Genomic DNA, 19,169 nt, shown 5'->3' with positions numbered 1-19,169 from the left:
ATTTCTTAGCTAATTTATGTTAAAATATCTTACTCTGCCTAGAATGTTTCTGAGAGATTTTTAAGAAAGCATCACAGTACAGATAAAGAGTTTGGCATTTCCAGGCATAGAGACTTTGGTTTAAATCTCAACTTTGCCAAATGAGCCTCTGTACATCTTTTAACTTTTAAGATTGTCAGTGTCTCCATCTGTAAATTTGGAATGATAATAGAATATAAATGACAGAAATTTTTAGGGGAACAGTAATTATACCTTTAAAACAGGTAGTGTAGTTATACAGTAGTTATTTAATAGACAGTGAATTTTGAGTACTTGAAGTTTTTAATTTTTTTAGCAAAGAACTTCTCTCTACCACATTCTCCCTTAACAAGATTATAAAAATAATTTGAAACCATCCTAAATTTGTTTGCCTATCTCTGTAAGAATCTGAAAAATCATTATATCAGGCCTCATACTGAGAGTATTTTCTCCTATGAGGAATTCACGTTCTCTTTCTTTCTGTTAAGAAACATCTCAAATTTTTCATGATTATTATACATCTAGAATAAATACACTTCCTCAGAAATAAGACTTTATTTAAAACAGTTCTTTCTTTAAGGAGAAAATGTCATTTTCTGGTATTTCCCCTGATTCATCCTTGTGCCTATTCTTGTACCTGGAGCTTGTATTCATGGGATTACATAGTGATGACCTTCAGAGACGTTCCCAGCAGTCTGGGCTTCTTTCTCACTGGGTTCTGGGAATGAGGTCTGGTACTTTCAACTTACAGTCACAAGGTATAGCTACAATGACATGTCCCTTTCCACTGCTTCCAAATCCTACAGAGCAAAACATCATGCCAGTTTATACTTTCCTTTGACCTCTTCCTCTACATACTTCTGCTCTATAATTCTATCCCTTGATAACTGTCAATCAGTAGCTACCATGCATTCTGAATTACAGCTAGTTACATTGATTTTTGGAGCCATTCAGCAAATAGCACCCAGTCTTAAAGTTTCTTGGTCTGGAAGACTGTTGCATAACACTGTCCAAGAAGTCTTTTATGAGATGATGACATTTAAAGCTATGGTGAGAAATAAACCTATGAATTATTCCTGTAGTAAGTAGTGACTATGCACCAACACTGCAGGATACCTGGAGAGTTCTCACAGAATCCAGACCTGGAGTGGTGGGAAGAATAATGACCTACAAAGACATCCAAGTCCTAACTCTCAGAACCTGTGAATGTGTTAGGCCAAGGGTAAGAGGAGTTAAGTTTGCAAACAAACTTACTGTTGCTAACCAGCTGGCCTTAAAATGAGGTAATCACCCAAGATTATCTGGGTGATACCAGTGGAATTGCAATGGTCCTTAAAAGTAGAAGAGGGGGAAAAATAGAATTATTTGTAGATGTACTAGAAGGAAGGCACAACAAATAGAACTTTGCTGGCTCTGAAGGTAGAAAAAGACAGCTATAAGCCGAGGAACATGGTGACTTTTAGGATCCAGAAAAGGCAAAGAAATGCATTCTCCCCTGGAAACTCTAGAAGAATTGTAGCCTTGTAGCACCTTGGTTTTAGTACAGTAAGACCCATGTCAAGACTTCTACAGAATATAAGATCGTAAATGTGTGTTGCTTTATGCTGTTTAGTTTAAGTTTGTGGTAATTTGTTACATGGCCATATAACATTAATTCACATGTCTTGTTTCCTTTTTCCTGTGAGAAGAATGACAAGTTAGTGATATTTACATGTGGGTACTGCAAATACTGGGGAGATCATTTTGTGAAGTATATGATTGTTTCACCAATATGCTGTGCTTACAGAGGGAGAGTATAAAGAGAGCAAAACTAGAAAAAGAATTAAGGGATGTCTATTTATCATTTTCTTCCATATTCTTATTGCATCTTTTTCTAAATGCTGCCAACAAAATGCTTGCTTAGAAATCCAGGGAAGCACTCATTGACTGTTTATGAATTGAAATGTTATAATCTATAATGGTAGAGAGGAAAGTCTTTGCCCTCTTCCAAAAATTAAATTGTCATACTATTGTCTCTCATCATTGATGTTTCTGTCTCTCTCTCCCTCTACTTTCCTCTCTGAAATCAATAAAAACATATTTTAAAAAATAAATCATCATAATAAAATAACTATTTGAAACATCTAGGAGTGTCAAAACTATTACACCTCAAGACAAAAATGGCTCATTGTGTATTATAGTTTTATATGATTCCATCATAGCAATTTGTTCAAATGATTCCTGTTAAAAAGAATGGGCCACTGAGTAATCTTACTACAAACCTTGAAGAAAATGAGACATTGGTCTTTCTGTGAGTCGCAAATGTTTGCCTCTTCTTCTTTTATAAATACTCAAAGATACTTTGGGAGATTGAATGCTGTTTTAGAAAATCTAGGCTCACCAATGAATACCATGGACAGTACTGAGAAGGTCCATCTACACAGGTCACTTAGCACATTTGAATGTGATAAACTTCTGGGAGGACCACTTTGACTTGTAATCTCTGTCTGCCTCTTTTCACTTATTTCCTTCTATATGTTTGAGTTAAATGTTGTAATGAGCATTGTAGTATGTTTGAACTAATTACCAGCATTCATTGATAAATGGTGATGGACATAATGATATACATTCTATAAAACATATAGAGTGTAGAAGAGATTTATTGTCTTTGTTACAGCTCATAAAATATGTGAATAAAATTTGAAAGTTTGAAACATTGTCTCAAAGTAGAGATGGCCCTAGCAGGATTTTTTTTTTAACACTCTGTGGTTGATATACTGATGCTTTAGTGAAAGGAGAGTTTGGGGAGAGGACATAGAAAGAGATAGGGGGTAATTTCCCTAATTCAAAAATAAGGTAATATCTGTGATTTCAGGCATTATGTAAAAGAAGATAAGATGGTTGCCAGAGGAAGGAGGACTGGGGGATTGGGTAAAAAAAGGTAAAGAGTTTAAGTACAAATTGGCAGTCACAAAATATTTGGGGATGTAATGTATAGCATAGGGAATATTATAAATATATACTGGAGGCCCAGTGCAGGAAATTTGTGCACAGGTAGGGTCTCTAGGCCAGGCTGGCAATCAGGGCCGATAGTGGCCTTCTGGCTTCCACCTGCTGACTGGGGCCTCCCTTAGTTCCATGCTACACCCTGGTGGTCAGCACACATCATAGCAAGCAATTGAACTCCCAGTCTCCGGGTCAAACTCCTGAGGGGACACTTTGCATATTAGCCTTTTATATATATGGATTGTTCCAGGTGGGTACTGCAAATACAGGGAGATCACTTTGTAAAGTATATGATTGTTTAACCACTAGGCTGTGCACCTGAAACTAAAACAAAATAATATTAAAGATAAAATGTAAACAATAAAGATTTTTTTAAAGAAGATATGGAGCATAATTTGAAAAAGAAAGGCCCTTGTCTTTCATGTTGCAGAGAATGTCGGATTAGATTCTGAAGTCGCTAAAGCAAACAGCCTGGGTTTTGTTGGGTGCCTGTCTTCAGTCCAGTACAACCACATAGCACCACTGAAGGCAGCTCTGCGCCACGCAACCATCGCACCTGTTATCATTCAAGGAGCCCTGAGAGAAGCCAGCTGTGGCTCTGGGACGGATTCGGATGTGAATGCAGTGACTACGGTGCATTCTTCCTCAGGTACACAAGAGAATACCCAGTGGAACTTACACCAGTAGCATTACTTTTGATGTCTTCAAAAGCTTCCAGGTTAAAGATCAATATTACTCAATTCCTTACCTTATATGAATATAGGTGGTTAAAAAGTATGATTGATTTCTCATGGGTAATTTTCATTTATATTAATGTAGTCCTACTTTTAATACAATGACTACTTAGAACTAAAAGCATATTTACATATATTACTAAATAGACATATGTTAGTTACTACTATTTAAAATGGCTGCTCCTCTAAGGATTAAAGAGTTTAGGGCTCAGAAAGGCAAACTGGCTGTTGACTAATATAAGTCATGTGATTAAAACCTACTTTTTTAATATAGGAAAGCCCCACAGCACTTTCATCCACACATGCATCTGTTTTACACTCCGTAAAGTACCTATTTTATCTTGTCATATTCATGATCATCCTGGATGTCTTGAAGTGTTCCTGGTATTTGTTTTAATTTAGAGTGGTAATCAGCTGCTGAATAAGTTATTGAATATTAGCACAGAAAGGGCTGAGTTTTGCTGCCTGCTCACTCTGATCTCTGCATTTTCCTGCAGCAACGAGGTGCAATAGAAAGAACCCGAATGTGACAGTCGGCCAGCCCTGATTTAGTTCCAAATCTTCTATGAATGAGCTCTAGGGCTCTGGACAAGTTAATTATTGGCATCAATGTAATGTCCTTATCTGTGAAACAGGAAAAATAAAGAGTTCCCATGCTATCGTCTTTTTCTAAGGATTAAATGATCATAGTGATAGATGCTACAGGTCCTGGAAATCTCACATGTACTCTATGCATATGTATGGGTGTTATTAATAAGTGTCACCTATTAATGCATTTGCAGATTATGTAAACTTGTATCTAGCTCAATGTCACTGGACCAAATGGCAGAGCAGTAACTCAAACCCACATATATGTGCTTTTAATGCAGTGTACTTTTCCTTATCCCGTGTATGCTAACGTCCATAAAGTAAAATCCCCTCTCCTTGGTGAGGGTTTGAGATATTAAATCTTCAGCACTTTTGTCCCTCCCTGTCAATGGGCGCAGTGTCCTCTTGCAGCAGAAGCAGAGGGGCATGTGTGCTTGAGGTGAGAAGCCATTGTCATGCAGAGGGACTGTCCAACCAAGCACAGAGGGTAAGCCAAGAGGGAAGCAGTAGGCCACAGCACACATGGGCAGGGTACTGCCATCATCTGTTTTAAGCACTGATCTTACAAATTACATAGACGCTTACCAGGTCATGCAACTATGGGTATTAAGTACGTGTTTCAAATGCTTTTTTATGAATGTCTGCTTGATTTTTTCCCAACATCCCAACTCACCATCATTGGAGAGCAATTGGTCTCATCCTCAGGTGTGTCATCCCAACTCCGTGCAATAGTCCTCATCCCAGGACTTTCAGTGAGGAGTGAAGGCTCCTGTTTCTTACTTCTTTCAGATCCATTTGGGAAGAGAGATGAGCGGGAACCACTCAGCAATGCAATTCAAAGTGACTCGGCTGTCATTGGAGGTAAACCATTCTTTGTTGATGAAAGCAGAAAAGGCACAAGTAATTCTGTACTTTGGAGAAGTGTATCTGAATCCTTCCTTAATGCCATCCAGGACCCAGAACCCCACTGTTCCTGCAAGTCCATGAGCCTTTTTCACAAACAGTTCTGTGTGCTGTATGGCGCCAGCAGCTCCATAGATGCACCACGGATGCACCCCACCCTGATCCTCAGGCAGCTGACTACTGACTCAACAGCTGGATAATTTACTTAGAGACAGGCAGTGTGCGTTGTATTCATCTCATCCTGATGTCTTTTTTCCTGAAGCACAAGCAAAGCAAACCAGTAAAATTACATATGGGAAAGGGCCATACTGGAGTAGACAGATGGGGGAAGCTGCATCCTGTTGGGTTGCTCCATAAGCGATTGGGGTTGGATCTAATGAGCTGGATGTGAAGCCCTCAGACTGTAGTTTTGATCCAGCAGCACATGGTACAGATGCAGATCTTGGTTGCTCTGAGGTGAGCTCAGCTCCTCCACTCCCTTGACTTCCCACTGTCTCACTGCCTGCTGGCCTCCCAACCCCTTTCATTCGCCTCAGCTTTCTGCAGCCTCCAATAGTCTTGATTTTGCCATCTGGGTCTTGCAACACAGATTGCCTCCCAAACCTGTTTAATGGCAGATGCCTGTGAGATACTAAATTCATTTCCATCTGAGGACCACTGCCTCTGGCCGTTAGGTGGGGTTCTTTTAAAAGATGGCAGTAGCCACTGATTTAACTTCTATTTGATGAGCCCCAACTTTGGGTCAGGGCTTGTGCTCAGTATAGAAATAGAGGGTGAAAGATATGGGCACTGCTCTCAAAGAGCTCTTGGTCTGGTCGGGGGCAGGCCGAATAAACAGACGACCTGGAGGCCATGAGCAGTGCTTTGAGGGGAAGTGCAAACAGCTATGGGAGCTCAAAGGCGCAGCATCGCAGTGGGATTGTGAGGAAAGAAAACCTGTGTTCTTAAGGAAGGTCCTAAAATGTCTGACATGAATTTTTGCATCAGGGAAGAGAGTCCAACCTGATTGTAGTTTGGCATCAAGGAATGTAGAAAATAATTTGGTGCCTGTTTCGCTTCCCGTAATTAATTTCTCATTTGACAAGTGGAGAAAAGGCTTATGTGACCGCTCACTTTTTCCCACCTGTGTACATCTTTTTGTAAGTATCTGTAAGAGCAAGAAAGTCATCCCAACCCCAGGGGACTCTCGGAAGCTGGCGCAGCCTCCCACTCTGAGTACCGCATGTGCTGGGAGGAGCAGCCAGTTTGTGTTTCATCTCCTAAGGCTCAGCTGTTCCTGGGAGTCACCCACCGCCCAGCTCATTCATAGGTTTGTTAACTTAGGAGGTTTCACTCTGTCTGGTTCTAAAAGCATGGCAGACATATTACATAATGCTTTATTTCCAAAGGTAAGCTGTCTTAATCAGGGCCTCCGCTCTGATAAAAATCCATAGGGGATATGCATTTAATGTTTTTAACTCTCTAAAGTTCCTGTTCACATAAATCACAATGCAGGGTGTTCAAAAATAACTTTGTTAAATAAACATATTTTACCAATATCTATCCTACTTAAAGGAAAACAGAAGGTTACATACTAATATTTCAACAATATTTGCAATAACTTAAAGAATAAATAGTTTTCAAATGTTAATGTTGAGAAGCCTCCATTCCCATGTAGACACATCCTCCTTTTAGAAGTGGCAGCGTCCACATTCCTAATATCCCTTTGCTGAGTTTGCTCTTCATATCCCAAGAGGCTTCCTGGCAAAGACAGAAATAAGCCCTTAGAGGTCAGCAAGGGCGATTTGCCAAGTAGGCCCAGTAAAATCACAAACAAGCAAAGCAGGAGGAATCTGACACAATTGGGCAGAAACTTGCATTTCAGCTTGCTTTGCGTTTCCGAAGGACAGAGGCATACCGTCTCTAGCTAACCTGTGCCTGGCAGCATGCAGAGCAGGGTAGGAATGCCCTAAATGTTTGGGAAGCATTTTGTTATTAATAAAACATTTTAGCAAAGCAAACCTATACCATCACCACGTTTATGTCAGGAGAGCATTATTGTGATGTGAGATAGTTAAATATTATTCCCTAGGATGCAAAAGTAGTCATAAAATGCTTATTTGCAAGGTGACAAAAATGTGTTAATTGCAACTGATTCTGTCACATTCTTTAAAGAGGGTCTTGAAGAAATTTAATAAAATATTTTGCTAGTCTATTTATTTCATAGCAATCTTAGTCCATTAAATACAACCGCTGATGTAAACTGGCTTTCTCCCTATTCTGGAGGAGGATGCTTTTTGTAAATGAAGACTACAGGTGTTTCAGCTGCTCTTTATTTCTGGGCCTGTGGCAGAGTTTTATTGTTGTTTTGTTTTATTTTCTTTTGTTTCCTCCTAAGCGGCTTCCTTGTCTGACTGAATCATCTCTCTGGAGTGGATGAGCTGTGACAATGTTTTTCTCTCATTGCCCCCTTTCTCCACAGGAGTAATCGCGGTGGTGATATTCATCATCTTCTCCATCGTGGGCATCATGGTGCGGTTCCTTTACCGGCATAAGCAGTCGCATCGCACGAACCAGATAAAGGAGAAGGAATACCCAGCAAACTTGGACAGTTCCTTCAGAAATGACATTGACTTGCAAAATACAGTGAGCGAGTGCAAGCGGGAATACTTCATTTGAAAATCTACAGGGTCAACTAATGCTCTTTTGTTGTTAATTTTTTCTCCTCCTCTTTCTCTGTCTCTTAATTCTGGTCCTTTTCTTTTTCTTATTTGTTCCCCATTTATTTTTGGATCATACCTGCATCAACCATGGCATTTACCCCTGACCCAGCCCAGAAGACCAGGCAGCTATGGCCACTGTCTTCCTCTTTGACAAACCTACTGTGATGGTAATGATCACTCGAGACTGACTTGACTTCTAGACAAGGAAGAGACATGTGTGCACCTGTACATATTCAGTTCTGTATTCATTTCTCAGATGCACCTTCGGTTCGCTGCCATCCGTCCAGCAGGCTTACTTTGAACCTGAGGTTGACTTAGCTATTATCAGCCATCTTTGACATCCTCCCTATCTCAAGTCTGTTCCGACCAGGGAACTGAGGGTAGGAAAGAAGATGCTAGAGGCCTGGATTCCTTCAGTGCCATTTTAAAAGGAACAAGAGAGGATTGTTTTGTGTTAATATCTGCATCAAAGGAATCCCACTAACCTAACTCATAACCTCTTTTAACTCTGACTCTTATCCCCTGAGTATTTTTAAACATAGGGGTCCTGATTGCAGTGAGCTGTCCTTGTGCTCCTGCCTTACCACTCTCTCCAGGGCCGACACACTGAACAGCATACTCCAGCCTAACATTAGAGGAAAAATATATATATATCTGAAATATAAAACATTCAAATAACAGTTTAAATTGGTTCCATGAACGAGCTTAAGCCATCATAATTTAGCTTAAAAAAAAACACAAAAGAAGAAAAATACCAACCAAACACAATTCTTCCCCTCCATCTACTCACTGGACATCTTGTGAAGAAAGTAGATGCAGGCTGTATATTTCAGAGCAAGTGTGATGACCCCCCTGTCCATCGAGCCAGCTCCTAGGAGGTTCAGGATGCACTGGCCTGAGGCATGGTTAGCTACAGCCAATCCTCCCTGCTAACCTTCGGAGGAGCCCCTGGGCTCTGGAGCACATCACATTTTCAAATCTGCACACGTGCACACTCACACACATACATGCACGCGTCTTCTTATAGGCATAATGTGCTAGACAAGGTGGTGACAGATTTCCTAGCCTTTTCCCCTTTGATAACAAAGCATCAGAGAAACACAATCATTCCTTCAAGAAGGCATCTGAGCTCACCCACCAGGTGGAGGTAGGAATGCTGGCCATTTTGCTGCAGCAATATTCCTCACCCTTTGCCTCTGGGCCAACTTGGAGAAAGACATAAGGGGAAGCAATATAAATGCTCCAGGATGTGGGCAAGCCCATATAATGATGCGCAGAAGTGGAGCATTCTTGCTGCTTCTCTTTACAAGGCAGATTCGATAGGGGAAACAATCACCGCATCACTGTTCCCGGCCTTGACAGTGGGCTGTCCATCTTGTCCCCAGGGTTAAGGCAGCCCTACGTGAGGAGGCTCCAGCGAGGCACACACTGGCTTCTGATTTTCGGACTTTTCAGACTCTGCTCTCAGAGAACGTGGTGTAAGGATTTCGTTTGTAATCTATTTCTCAACTTTAAGATGTTCTAATTACAGGCTCTCCTTGAAATTGTCTCCGAACTGTTACTTAATCATTTCATCACTTCCATTATATCTTTTTGCTAGTAAATTTGTTTTAATGTGATTCTAACAAAGGCACCGTTTTTTTTCTTCTACTTTAATAAGATGAATGATCTATTAATAGGAGAAAAGGTCTTTAAATACTGTTTTCTCCTGCCCTGTCCTTTCCTATTTCCACTTTTACTTTTGAGTTTTCTATTTCTATAAAAAGTCTGTATAAATCAGCCATTTGCTAAGCTATTCAGTCCTTTGTCCCGGGAGATAAAAGTCTCCATGAAATGTAGTGGGTTTAGCCTGAAGCCTCTCTGATAATGAAATGGAAGGTGTGAATAATAAAGCTGGGGAAAAAAAGGTTGATATTTTGCTGATGCAGTGCTGACGGAAGAAGTGGAGGACTAGTCAGGCCAACGTAGAGTATTTGCTTTTCTCATCTACAGATATATGATCATAGGCAGTTCTGCAGGTGAAGAATTAGCAATGCCCCGTCCTTGCCACTGGGAACCTGCCAGTGTAGCTCCCTGCATATGCAGACTCTATATGCCACACACTACGTATCCTAGTCCTGAAGACAAATGACATGACAAGACAGCGCACTCTGCATGCCACTCTTAGAGGAGAGTCTCAGGGCTGCAGTAGAAATACCTTTACAGGGAGGGATTATTTCATAAACTCGGCAAACTTTCTTTTACTAGATCAGTGATGGCGAACCTATCACACGCTTGTCAGAGGTGACACGCGAACTCATTTTTTTGGTTGATTTTTCTTTGTTAAATGGGATTTAAATATATAAAATAAATATAAAAAATATAAATCTTTGTTTTACTATGGTTGCAAATATCAAAAAATTTCTATATGTGACACGGCACCAGAGTTAAGTTAGGGTTTTTCAAAATGCTGACTCGCCGAGCTCAAAAGGTTCGCCATCACTGTACTAGATACATATGACAGCAAGTGAGCTGCCTCCTCCAAAGAAAACTCAATTTTTAGTTAGAAATAGTGCCAACTCTGCCTATCTTTTCTCAGTGGTACCACAATCCATGTAGTTTTGTGCAGTTTCTTAATTGTGTGAGTTTTTCAATCTTTGAACAATTATACCCTGAAAAGGATATTGAAATCTTTCTAATTCCTCCTTTACCACCCTTCCTGCTTCAGTAATCACATTTTCTGAATGCCTTCCTTGGCCAACTGGACTACCATAAGTCTCCACTTTAACCTTCAGTCTTTATTAACTGCTGTTTACACAAAAAATATTTTAATCAAATGTTGTCACCGTACAGTAAAACCAAAAATACCTTTGTAATTTCACATTCTAAGGGGGCTATTTCATGGATATTGTTCCGCCAAACAAATATATTTATGCAAGCAATAGTACATCTGTTTACCATATAGCATATTTACTGCATCATTCATTGTATCAGTAAGTTAGATTGCCAGGGTTTCTATGAGAATTCATCTGGAGAATTAGAGACTTGTCACTTCTCTAGATATATTTTTATGAATAGCTTAGCCTCTTCTATTCGCTCTCAACTGCATATGAGAGATTTATCTTAAGGATCCTGGGGCTGCTTTTTAAAATAGGTATTATTCTCTTTAATATTAACAGGCATGGTAATAAGCCAACTTCACCCTTTTGGCCACCATAAAGCAGGACCAGAACAAAAGAACTAGATTGTTATCTTTCTTTCTTGATTCACTCATGAGGTATTTATTCAATACTCAGTACCCCAGGGGCTGGGCTAGATTTTGGGTGTGAAATATAAATTACACCTTGTGCTTGCCTGAAGTCTAACGCGTTTTGTTGTAACAAGCATGTCTTGTTATAGTAGCATATGCATAACGTGCTGTAGAATGTAGAACAAAGGTACTGCACAATTATTTTTGTGAATCCCTTGCTAGAGACTTAAAAACACAAAAAACAACAAAAAGGGGCAAATTTCTGGAAAATATTTGTAATCTTTTTTCTTGTTTATTACTTTCAACTTCAATAAGCTGCTTTTCTCCTCCTCAAAGCAAATACATATTGATGCAGATATGTTCCTGCAGGGGGAGACAGAATTCATCTTTCAGGGCAGCAGGAATAAATGTCTTTGTCTCTAAAGTATATCTGGAGGCTGAATTCTCCTTATTCACTTCTGGTTGGGGGAATTCTGAAAAGCCCCCTTCCCATCAACCAGTCCTAAGTTACAATTTAGGAACTCTCTTCTCCACTTCTGCTCCCTCCTCCTCTTTTATTAGTTCTTCTTTAACATCCAGTTAGGACTTATTGCATGCCATTGCTTTTCCAGATGCTTTTAAGGGTCTTTGTTGTACTCCAACTCCTCCTAAAACTCTCTTTTGTCCTGATGAGCATTCTGAGAACCAGATGAAGTGTATCTTTGAGCAAATAAGTGACTAAATGTTGTTGTCCATTTAAGTGAGGTCTCAGCTCTGTGCCCCGGCTGAATTTTTTCAATCCTGAGAGTCATACATGTCTCCTCAGCAGAAAGCTCATTCAATTAGAGGAGTAGCACGGGGGGCTGTAAGGAAAGAGTCTTTTCCAAGATGTTCAGAAAGATAGGAACCAGACCATTGGGATTATCCTATATAATAAAAGCCTAATATGCTAAGTATCTGATCATCCATTCAACCAATCAAAACATAGTATGCTAATGATATGCTAAGGCCACTCAACCACTCACTATGACGTGAACTGACTACCAGGGAGCGCATCCTCCAACCAGTAGGTTAGCTTGCTGCTGGGGTCCAGCCAATCAGGACTGAGCGAGATGGGCCAGACATGCCCTGGAGCCCTCCCACAGTCTCTTCCCAGCTGGCCAACCTCCAGCATCCCTCCCCAGCCCCTATTGTGCACCAGTGAGGTCCCTCAGCCTGGTCTGTGCCCTCTTGCAATCCAGGACCCCTCTGGGGATGTTGGAGAGCTGGTTTCAGCCCGATACCGCAGGCCAAACCAAGGGACCCCACAGGTGCATGAATTCATGCACTGGGCCTCTAGTTTCTTATAAAAAGGATTGACAGTTTGATCACCAACACCTGGGTTTTCTTTGAATTCTTCCATAGCTACAATCTAACAAAACCACCTGGTAACATCAGCCTGAACAGGGGAATGTGAGATGCACTTAACCTAAATGATTGGATGCATTTAGTCTTCAGTTCTCCTAAAGGTCACAAGTTGACCCAATAAATAAAGAGGGCCCCTTTTTCCTGCCGATGCAAAAGTGATTAATGGAAAAAGTTGAAACCAAACTCAAAACTTTCAGAATATTTTGAGCACAACTGAGTGCTATTTCATGTGTCTCATGCAGTTTGAAAATGTCTTCTCTAAAAGAAACAAAGTGTAATTGAATTACTTCCATACACTGCTCTTCAGTTGTTCTTAACATCTCCTCCTATTCCCTCACCCACACACTTGTTAAGCCATCTAATTTTTAGATATTGGTTGTCCATGGTTTTATCATGCTTTCATAATTCCATATAGTTTAACCTCCTAGAAAGAATAAAAATGCAAATACACACATATACAAACACTTCGTAAAAATAGGGCTGCTGTTTATGCTTTCTTCAGGACATTCTATACACGTATCTGTTTAATAGGGAAAGGCACACATTCCATTTTGAGGTGTCATTTATTTGAAACCATCATATAAGTTTTTAATATTTTATTCTTTTGCTATTTAAGTAAACGTTCTCTTATTTTGCACTAAGGTACTCTGAGAAAGAACAAAAAAGCACATTTTTTAGTGAAATATTGTACTTTGTAAGCTAGTTGTCTGTCTTTTGTAGCATAGAAAGTCCATGAAGTGGTTAAGCAGACATGAGCAAGAATTAAGACAAGAGTTGTTTTGATGTTCTGAGCACAGCTGCTGGGAACATGTTGAGGAGGAATGTGTGGCAAAATTTGGTAGCTGTCCCAGGTGAAGAGGGCCACTGAATCCACCATGGACTAGTGGCATCAGCTCTTCCCATTCTCCTGGCTCCTAACTCAGGAGTCTCTTTAGTACGTCTGATCATTGGCTCAAACATTAGGGAAAGAGGCAATATCCTGGGCTTTGCATGAAGAATTTTTTACTGCACTTTGCCTAATATTGTTGACAGTTCCCAGCCCTACTCTAACCACATCTCTTTTTTCATGATTTTAATTTCATCAGGATTTCTCCAGAAAATTTAGAGCTATCACCATGTGATCGAATGTGCCTAGGTTGAGTACCTAGATACAACTTTAAAGAAATGAAATGATCAGAAAAATCCTAATTCACTCTCCTGATCTATCCTGATTGGAAACCCCATTGATGGAATCCCTGAAGTCCTGAAATCCATGGGCATATCATAATGACAAAAAAAAAAAAGTAGGCCCGCTCCATTCCTGAAAGTCAGGGACCCACCATCTAACATTACCTGAGAATACTGTTTTCTTCAATCCTCCCTGGTGGCAAAGAAAAACTCTTACAGATAATACTAAAAAATTAGGAGAGTAGTCCCAAGCCATGAACAAAAGTGAAGCTAATTGTTTTAGGGATTAAATTTTCTCTTATTTTGATTAGCATCATATTCTTCCCTGTCTCAAATGCCAGAATAATCTCAGAGCACATGTAAAGGTACCGTGTATGCAAAAGAAGCATCGCCGTGCCCTGGAGAGTCTCTGGGAGACCCATAAAATAAACATTCAGTGAAACTTTAAGAGATAATAGTAATAGACATCTAGACATAGATTTCCATTATGGCCAACCCCATCCCAAAAGCTTTACAGGAAATATTAACATACTTTCTTCTCTTTGAATGGCCGTGTCATCTGTATAACCCTATTCTTTCTAAATACACAGAAATATCAAACCTTGCTTAAATGGCATAGTTATATTGTGTGAAGGACTTTGTGTTTAGTAAGGTCCAACAAGCACTTTCCTTCTGAATCTGGTTGTTTCCTGGCTTCCTGGTGACCTGTGCTATCCCAGGCTGTCACTTCCATCAGTCAACTGGAAGAAGCAAAAGGCCTCTGGGAGCAAGAGTGCTGGCTGAGGGGGAGCTGAGGCTCAGCCTCCATGAATGATGGGTAAGGAGTCAGTTAAGATTTTTCTGTAGAAACAGAGAGTCTATATTTTAGGATTTGTAGACAGACTCTGTTGCAACAGCTCACCTCTGCTGTTGTGCAGGAAGGTGGCCATGCATAGGCAAACGGTCATGGCTGTGTTCCAGTGAAACTTTATTTATGAAAAGTAGGCAAGAGGTCAGATTTCATCCACAGGCTGTGATTTACTGGTCTCTTTGACAGAGCATTGAAGTGTCCATTTCAGATGGGAGATCCATGTCATACTGGCCTGAAGTCCTTTCTGAGGAATGAGAAAGAATAGGGGGATTAATGTTAACAATTAAACAATAAACTGCAAAACAACTTCCTGCAAAAAATATACATGTCATACTCTATTTATGGCAAAAGCAGACAACAGGTCATCTCTCTTCGTAGATCTGTCAGAGACTAGCTTTTCCTCTTAACCTCCTTATTTTTCTTTTCAAAACAGAATCCCAAGTGATGTTGCCTCTTTCTACCAGTTTTGTAACCCATGTAACATGTCTTAATACACTGTATGGGGAAAATAAAAGTTAGCCTTAGATTTCTTTGTTTTCTATGATTATTGTTGTACAGAAGAAAGATTTAAACTGTAAATAATGTATATTTAATAAAGAGAAAATTTTGTATGATTTTGTGTGGAAGAAAAAAAAATGTGCCTTTCTGTGTTTCCTTGAGTTAATGAAGAATCAAACAATTCCTCCCTTAGCTCCCATTCTCCTTCCTCAGACTGTTCACTCCCAGACAACATGGCCTGTGGGGCTGCTGGAGAAACATGGATCTCCGGCTCCCTGGTTTATTGATTTCAGCAGAACTGTAAGTGCTGTCATGAGCTTTCTTATTGCTCAGCTAAATTACACCGGCCTGCTTGCCTGGCTCAAATGTGTGAAAAAGCAGGTTTATTGACTTGATAAAAAGTCATATTCTGGGCTCTGAAGCCTTCCCGTTTTAGCTGTCTGCATAAAACCCAGAGCCTCTTCGTTACCCTCATGAGCACCCACTCATCACAGCCGCATTTCTTATTTCACCTCACCCTCCTCCTCTCACAGAGTCTTAACCCAACTGGGGTGTGATGTGTTTGAGATATTAAGCAAGAATTAGCGTGAAACAGAACTCGCTCCATATGGTGTTAAGACTTCTGTGTAGGGGGTAGTTAGCACACAGAAATTTAAAACTAACCCGTTTTAAACAAAAAAGTGACACTATCAGTTTTACCTGTTAAAAAAGAGCTGCTAAATGGAAAATGGGCCATAGGAAAATGAAGGGAGGATAGAGATTTGTTAGACTGAGGGTGGTGATAATGGCTTGCATGCGGGCTGTGGTATCAGAAATTGTAACAGTACCTGGGTCCAGACAGAACTGAGAAAGCTTGCTGACAGAGCGGGGAGAAGAGTGTGAGGGGTATAAAAGGATCAAGAATAGAAATTTTTTGACTGAAGCAACTGAATGAAAGCAAATAGATCATTTTTGTTTTGAGAAATAATGCCTTCAAAGTGAGAAGGGCAGATAATAATTTCAATTTGAGGTTTTTGTTCAGTTTGAGATTTCAATGAGGCAACAAGTGTAGATGTGGAGCAGGTGTCTGGAATATGTCTGCAGTTGAGGAGTGCTGTTTGATCTGGAGAGACACTTGAGAACATATGTACATGTATATGTGTATACATGCATGGGTATATATGCTTTACGTATGCAAATACATGTGTGAGGGAGAGAGAATGGGAGAGGGAAAGAGACTGAAAGCGCTTTGAACACACGTGAGCTGTGGCTGAACAGCCTTTACAGCAGTGCAGCCAGGTTTCTGAAAACCAAGCCTGGGAAGTGAAATCCACCCTTGAGTAGGGGCAGGAGCATTAGTGACAGAGCTGGCTGGTGAACAGGGGAGCACGCCTCAGCTGAGCCTTCGAAGGGCTCCAACTGTGTGAATGGCCCTTACAGAAGAACCACAGCCTGCTTAGAGCTTCCTCTCACCAACAGGAAGAGAAGTGCCATCCCTGGGGAGGGCAGGAGGACGCTCCTGAAAGGGCAGGTGTGGCAACTCTCACTTCGCTGACACTTTAGTTTGTAGAATGTGACAACTTGTCCTTGTTCTCCAGGGTCCTTTGTTGTGTGGGAAGCTCTCATTTAAGAGATAACAGTTTTCTGAAGAGAGTAGGCCTGTGTCCAATATTCTCAGACAATAATAATGGAATAATAATATAATTACCAATGGCTGTGGACCTACAGTATGTCAAGTGCTTTATACATGTTGTCGCTTAAGGTCACAATAAAACTATCAAAGCCCAGCCAGTGTGGCTTAGTGGTTGAGTGTTGGCCCATGAGCCATGAGGTCATGGTTCTATTCTTGGTCAGGGCACATGCACAGGTTGTGGTTTTGATCCCAGTAGAGGGTGTACAGGAGGAAGATGATCAATGTTTCTCTCTCATCAATGTTTCTATTTCTCCCTCTCCCTTCCTCTCTTTAAAATCTATATATCTATATCTATATCTATATCTATATCTATATCTATATCTATATCTATATCTATATCTATACTAGAGAGGCATTGGAATTTTTTAAATTTTCAGATAGAGTTTCTGCCTGAGAAAATTACTTTGCTGAGAGAATTGCATAATCTTCTATGTCACTTACACTTGTATTTAATGTCCACTCTGTAACTTTAGGCAATGCTCTTACCCTATCTATGACTCAGTTCATTTCTAAAAAATAGGACTATTCACACCAAATTCCCAGTAAAAAAATTTAACCTGTTTCAGCCTTAACCTATACCCAACTCTACCTAGGTGCTACTAGAATTAATTCAAATAAATTCTGGCCATGATGCAATTTTTGCTATCCCTGATTTCTACTACTCAATGAAACGAGAACAAAAACTCCAGCTACAAAGGTAAACAGGTGATAAAAAAAAAAAAGAGCTGTTAAAGGCCACAAATACCAAAATAAGGCTTTCTCAAGCTCTAACCAGATACTCTGAATCAACATTAAAACTGAGATGCCAGTAGAGTGTGACTCGGGACTGTAGGAGACACTTTCTGTTGCAGAAAAACCTCTGTAATATGACTACTCTCAAGGCCAAGCCTTGCTAATGGGGGAGTGTAGCTAATATTTCCTTGGTAGATACCCAAAGAGGCAGAGTTTCTCCTTGAAGGAAAGAACATTATTCAATGCTCACTTAAAACTCGGACTGATAGGAAATGTTTTTAACACATAAATGTACGCCCAGGTAAAAGGCAAGTGCTCCCTTCCACTGAGCAGGGGGAGCCCTCACAGCCTGGCCCCACCTCGGAGAGTGGTTGTGCGCTATGCAGTGCTGTACTCCGGTTCCTGTGGATCTTCCCTCCGGTGAGCTTATTAAGGAAGCTTTACGATGCGACATTAATTGGTAGCCTGCAGTGTGTTAGACACTGAACCTCCCATGGAAGCTTTTGCTATTTAAAGTTTCAAAGGCAAGGAAACTTGCAAATCAAACTACCAGAAATCAAATAGACAGGGATCAACTTACTGTGTGTGCATATATAGGTTCTTTTCAGACAGGATATTTTATCCTGTTGAAAAGACATCTTTTAACTTGTCATCCTTTAAGCTTTGTAAGATAACTTTATAGCAAATGAGCATCCCAGACGACTGTCTGGACAAAGCCGGGGCTGCGAGGGAAGCCCGGGTCCCGGGTGTCAGAGGGAAGCCGGTACAGGCAGCCGGGGGAAGGAAGGCCTTGCACGAATTTCATGCATCGGGCATATATATATTATCCAAGAGTAACTATTAATTTTCTCATTTATTCATTCAACAAACATTAGTCAGCACTTTTGATGTATATTCTGACTGAGGTGTTATGAATAATCATATAAGAAGACATAGTATCTGCGGGCAAAGGGCCAGCAGTCCAAGACGGAAGGCCAGCAGGTAAACAACAAGCCTATCAGGTATTATAGAGAATGGAGCTGAGTTCTAATTAGCCCAAACAAGCAGAGAGCAGGCACTTGAATACTAGTAAAAGAAGTGGTGTTTCTGTCCTGTCTCCAAGGTCTAGAGAATGATGAGTAGTTGTTTAAAAGTGGCAATTAAGGTAAAAGAAACAGCATTTGAAAGAAGGCACAGAGACAAGAATGAGGGTGCCAGTTCAGGAAACTGTACACAGCCTAATAGGGCTTAGAATGACATTAAGAAGTTGTTATTAAAAAATGACAGGCAGCATAGAAAAAATGTAAGAATGACCTTTTATATCAGAGTTTCCACATGGGATAAGACAAGCAAAGATGACAAATAGGGGACATGTTAAACGTGAAATGGGATAATATTTGAGTCACATCATGCCCAAGCAAGCATTACCTGGGACTTGATGCCAGACTATTTCTATTCTGCCCCAATCTTCTCCTTCCTGTGTATAATAAGAGCAGTTGAATCCCTCTTTTGAACTTTGGGTGTCTAATTTTAGCATGAGTTTGAAAATATTTACTTTGTGAAGTTCTAATGAGTAATTAATAAAATAAAATATGAAATATCTTTTAAACTATACATAAATAAAGGAAATATGTGTTAGTATTACCACACTTGCAAGCTGGAAGAGGAAGAAAATATTTATCAATTACAACAGGACTGGGCAGTAAATATTTCAGGCTTTGAGGGC

The 19,169-nt window shown here is 40.2% G+C and overlaps 1 protein-coding gene across 1 annotated transcript in view; it reads left to right on the top strand.

The window, feature by feature from the left end:
- CNTNAP5 (contactin associated protein family member 5) overlaps nucleotides 1-10,255 on the top strand; it is an 876,948-nt gene extending 866,693 nt beyond the window's left edge. The window contains exons 22-24 of the mRNA XM_036320828.1: nucleotides 3,434-3,652; nucleotides 5,115-5,186; nucleotides 7,690-10,255. Of these exons, the coding sequence (XP_036176721.1) occupies nucleotides 3,434-3,652; nucleotides 5,115-5,186; nucleotides 7,690-7,886 (488 nt within the window). The 3' untranslated portion in view covers nucleotides 7,887-10,255. The remainder of the gene's footprint in view (nucleotides 1-3,433; nucleotides 3,653-5,114; nucleotides 5,187-7,689) is intronic.
- Nucleotides 10,256-19,169: the final 8,914 nt, after the last annotated feature.

The sequence above is a fragment of the Myotis myotis genome, unplaced genomic scaffold (genome assembly GCF_014108235.1).
Source record: "Myotis myotis isolate mMyoMyo1 unplaced genomic scaffold, mMyoMyo1.p scaffold_m19_p_8, whole genome shotgun sequence".
NCBI classification, from domain to species: Eukaryota; Metazoa; Chordata; class Mammalia; order Chiroptera; family Vespertilionidae; genus Myotis; species Myotis myotis.
The sequence above is the reverse complement of the archived record's forward strand: the minus strand, read 5'-3'. Positions and strand labels throughout refer to the sequence as shown.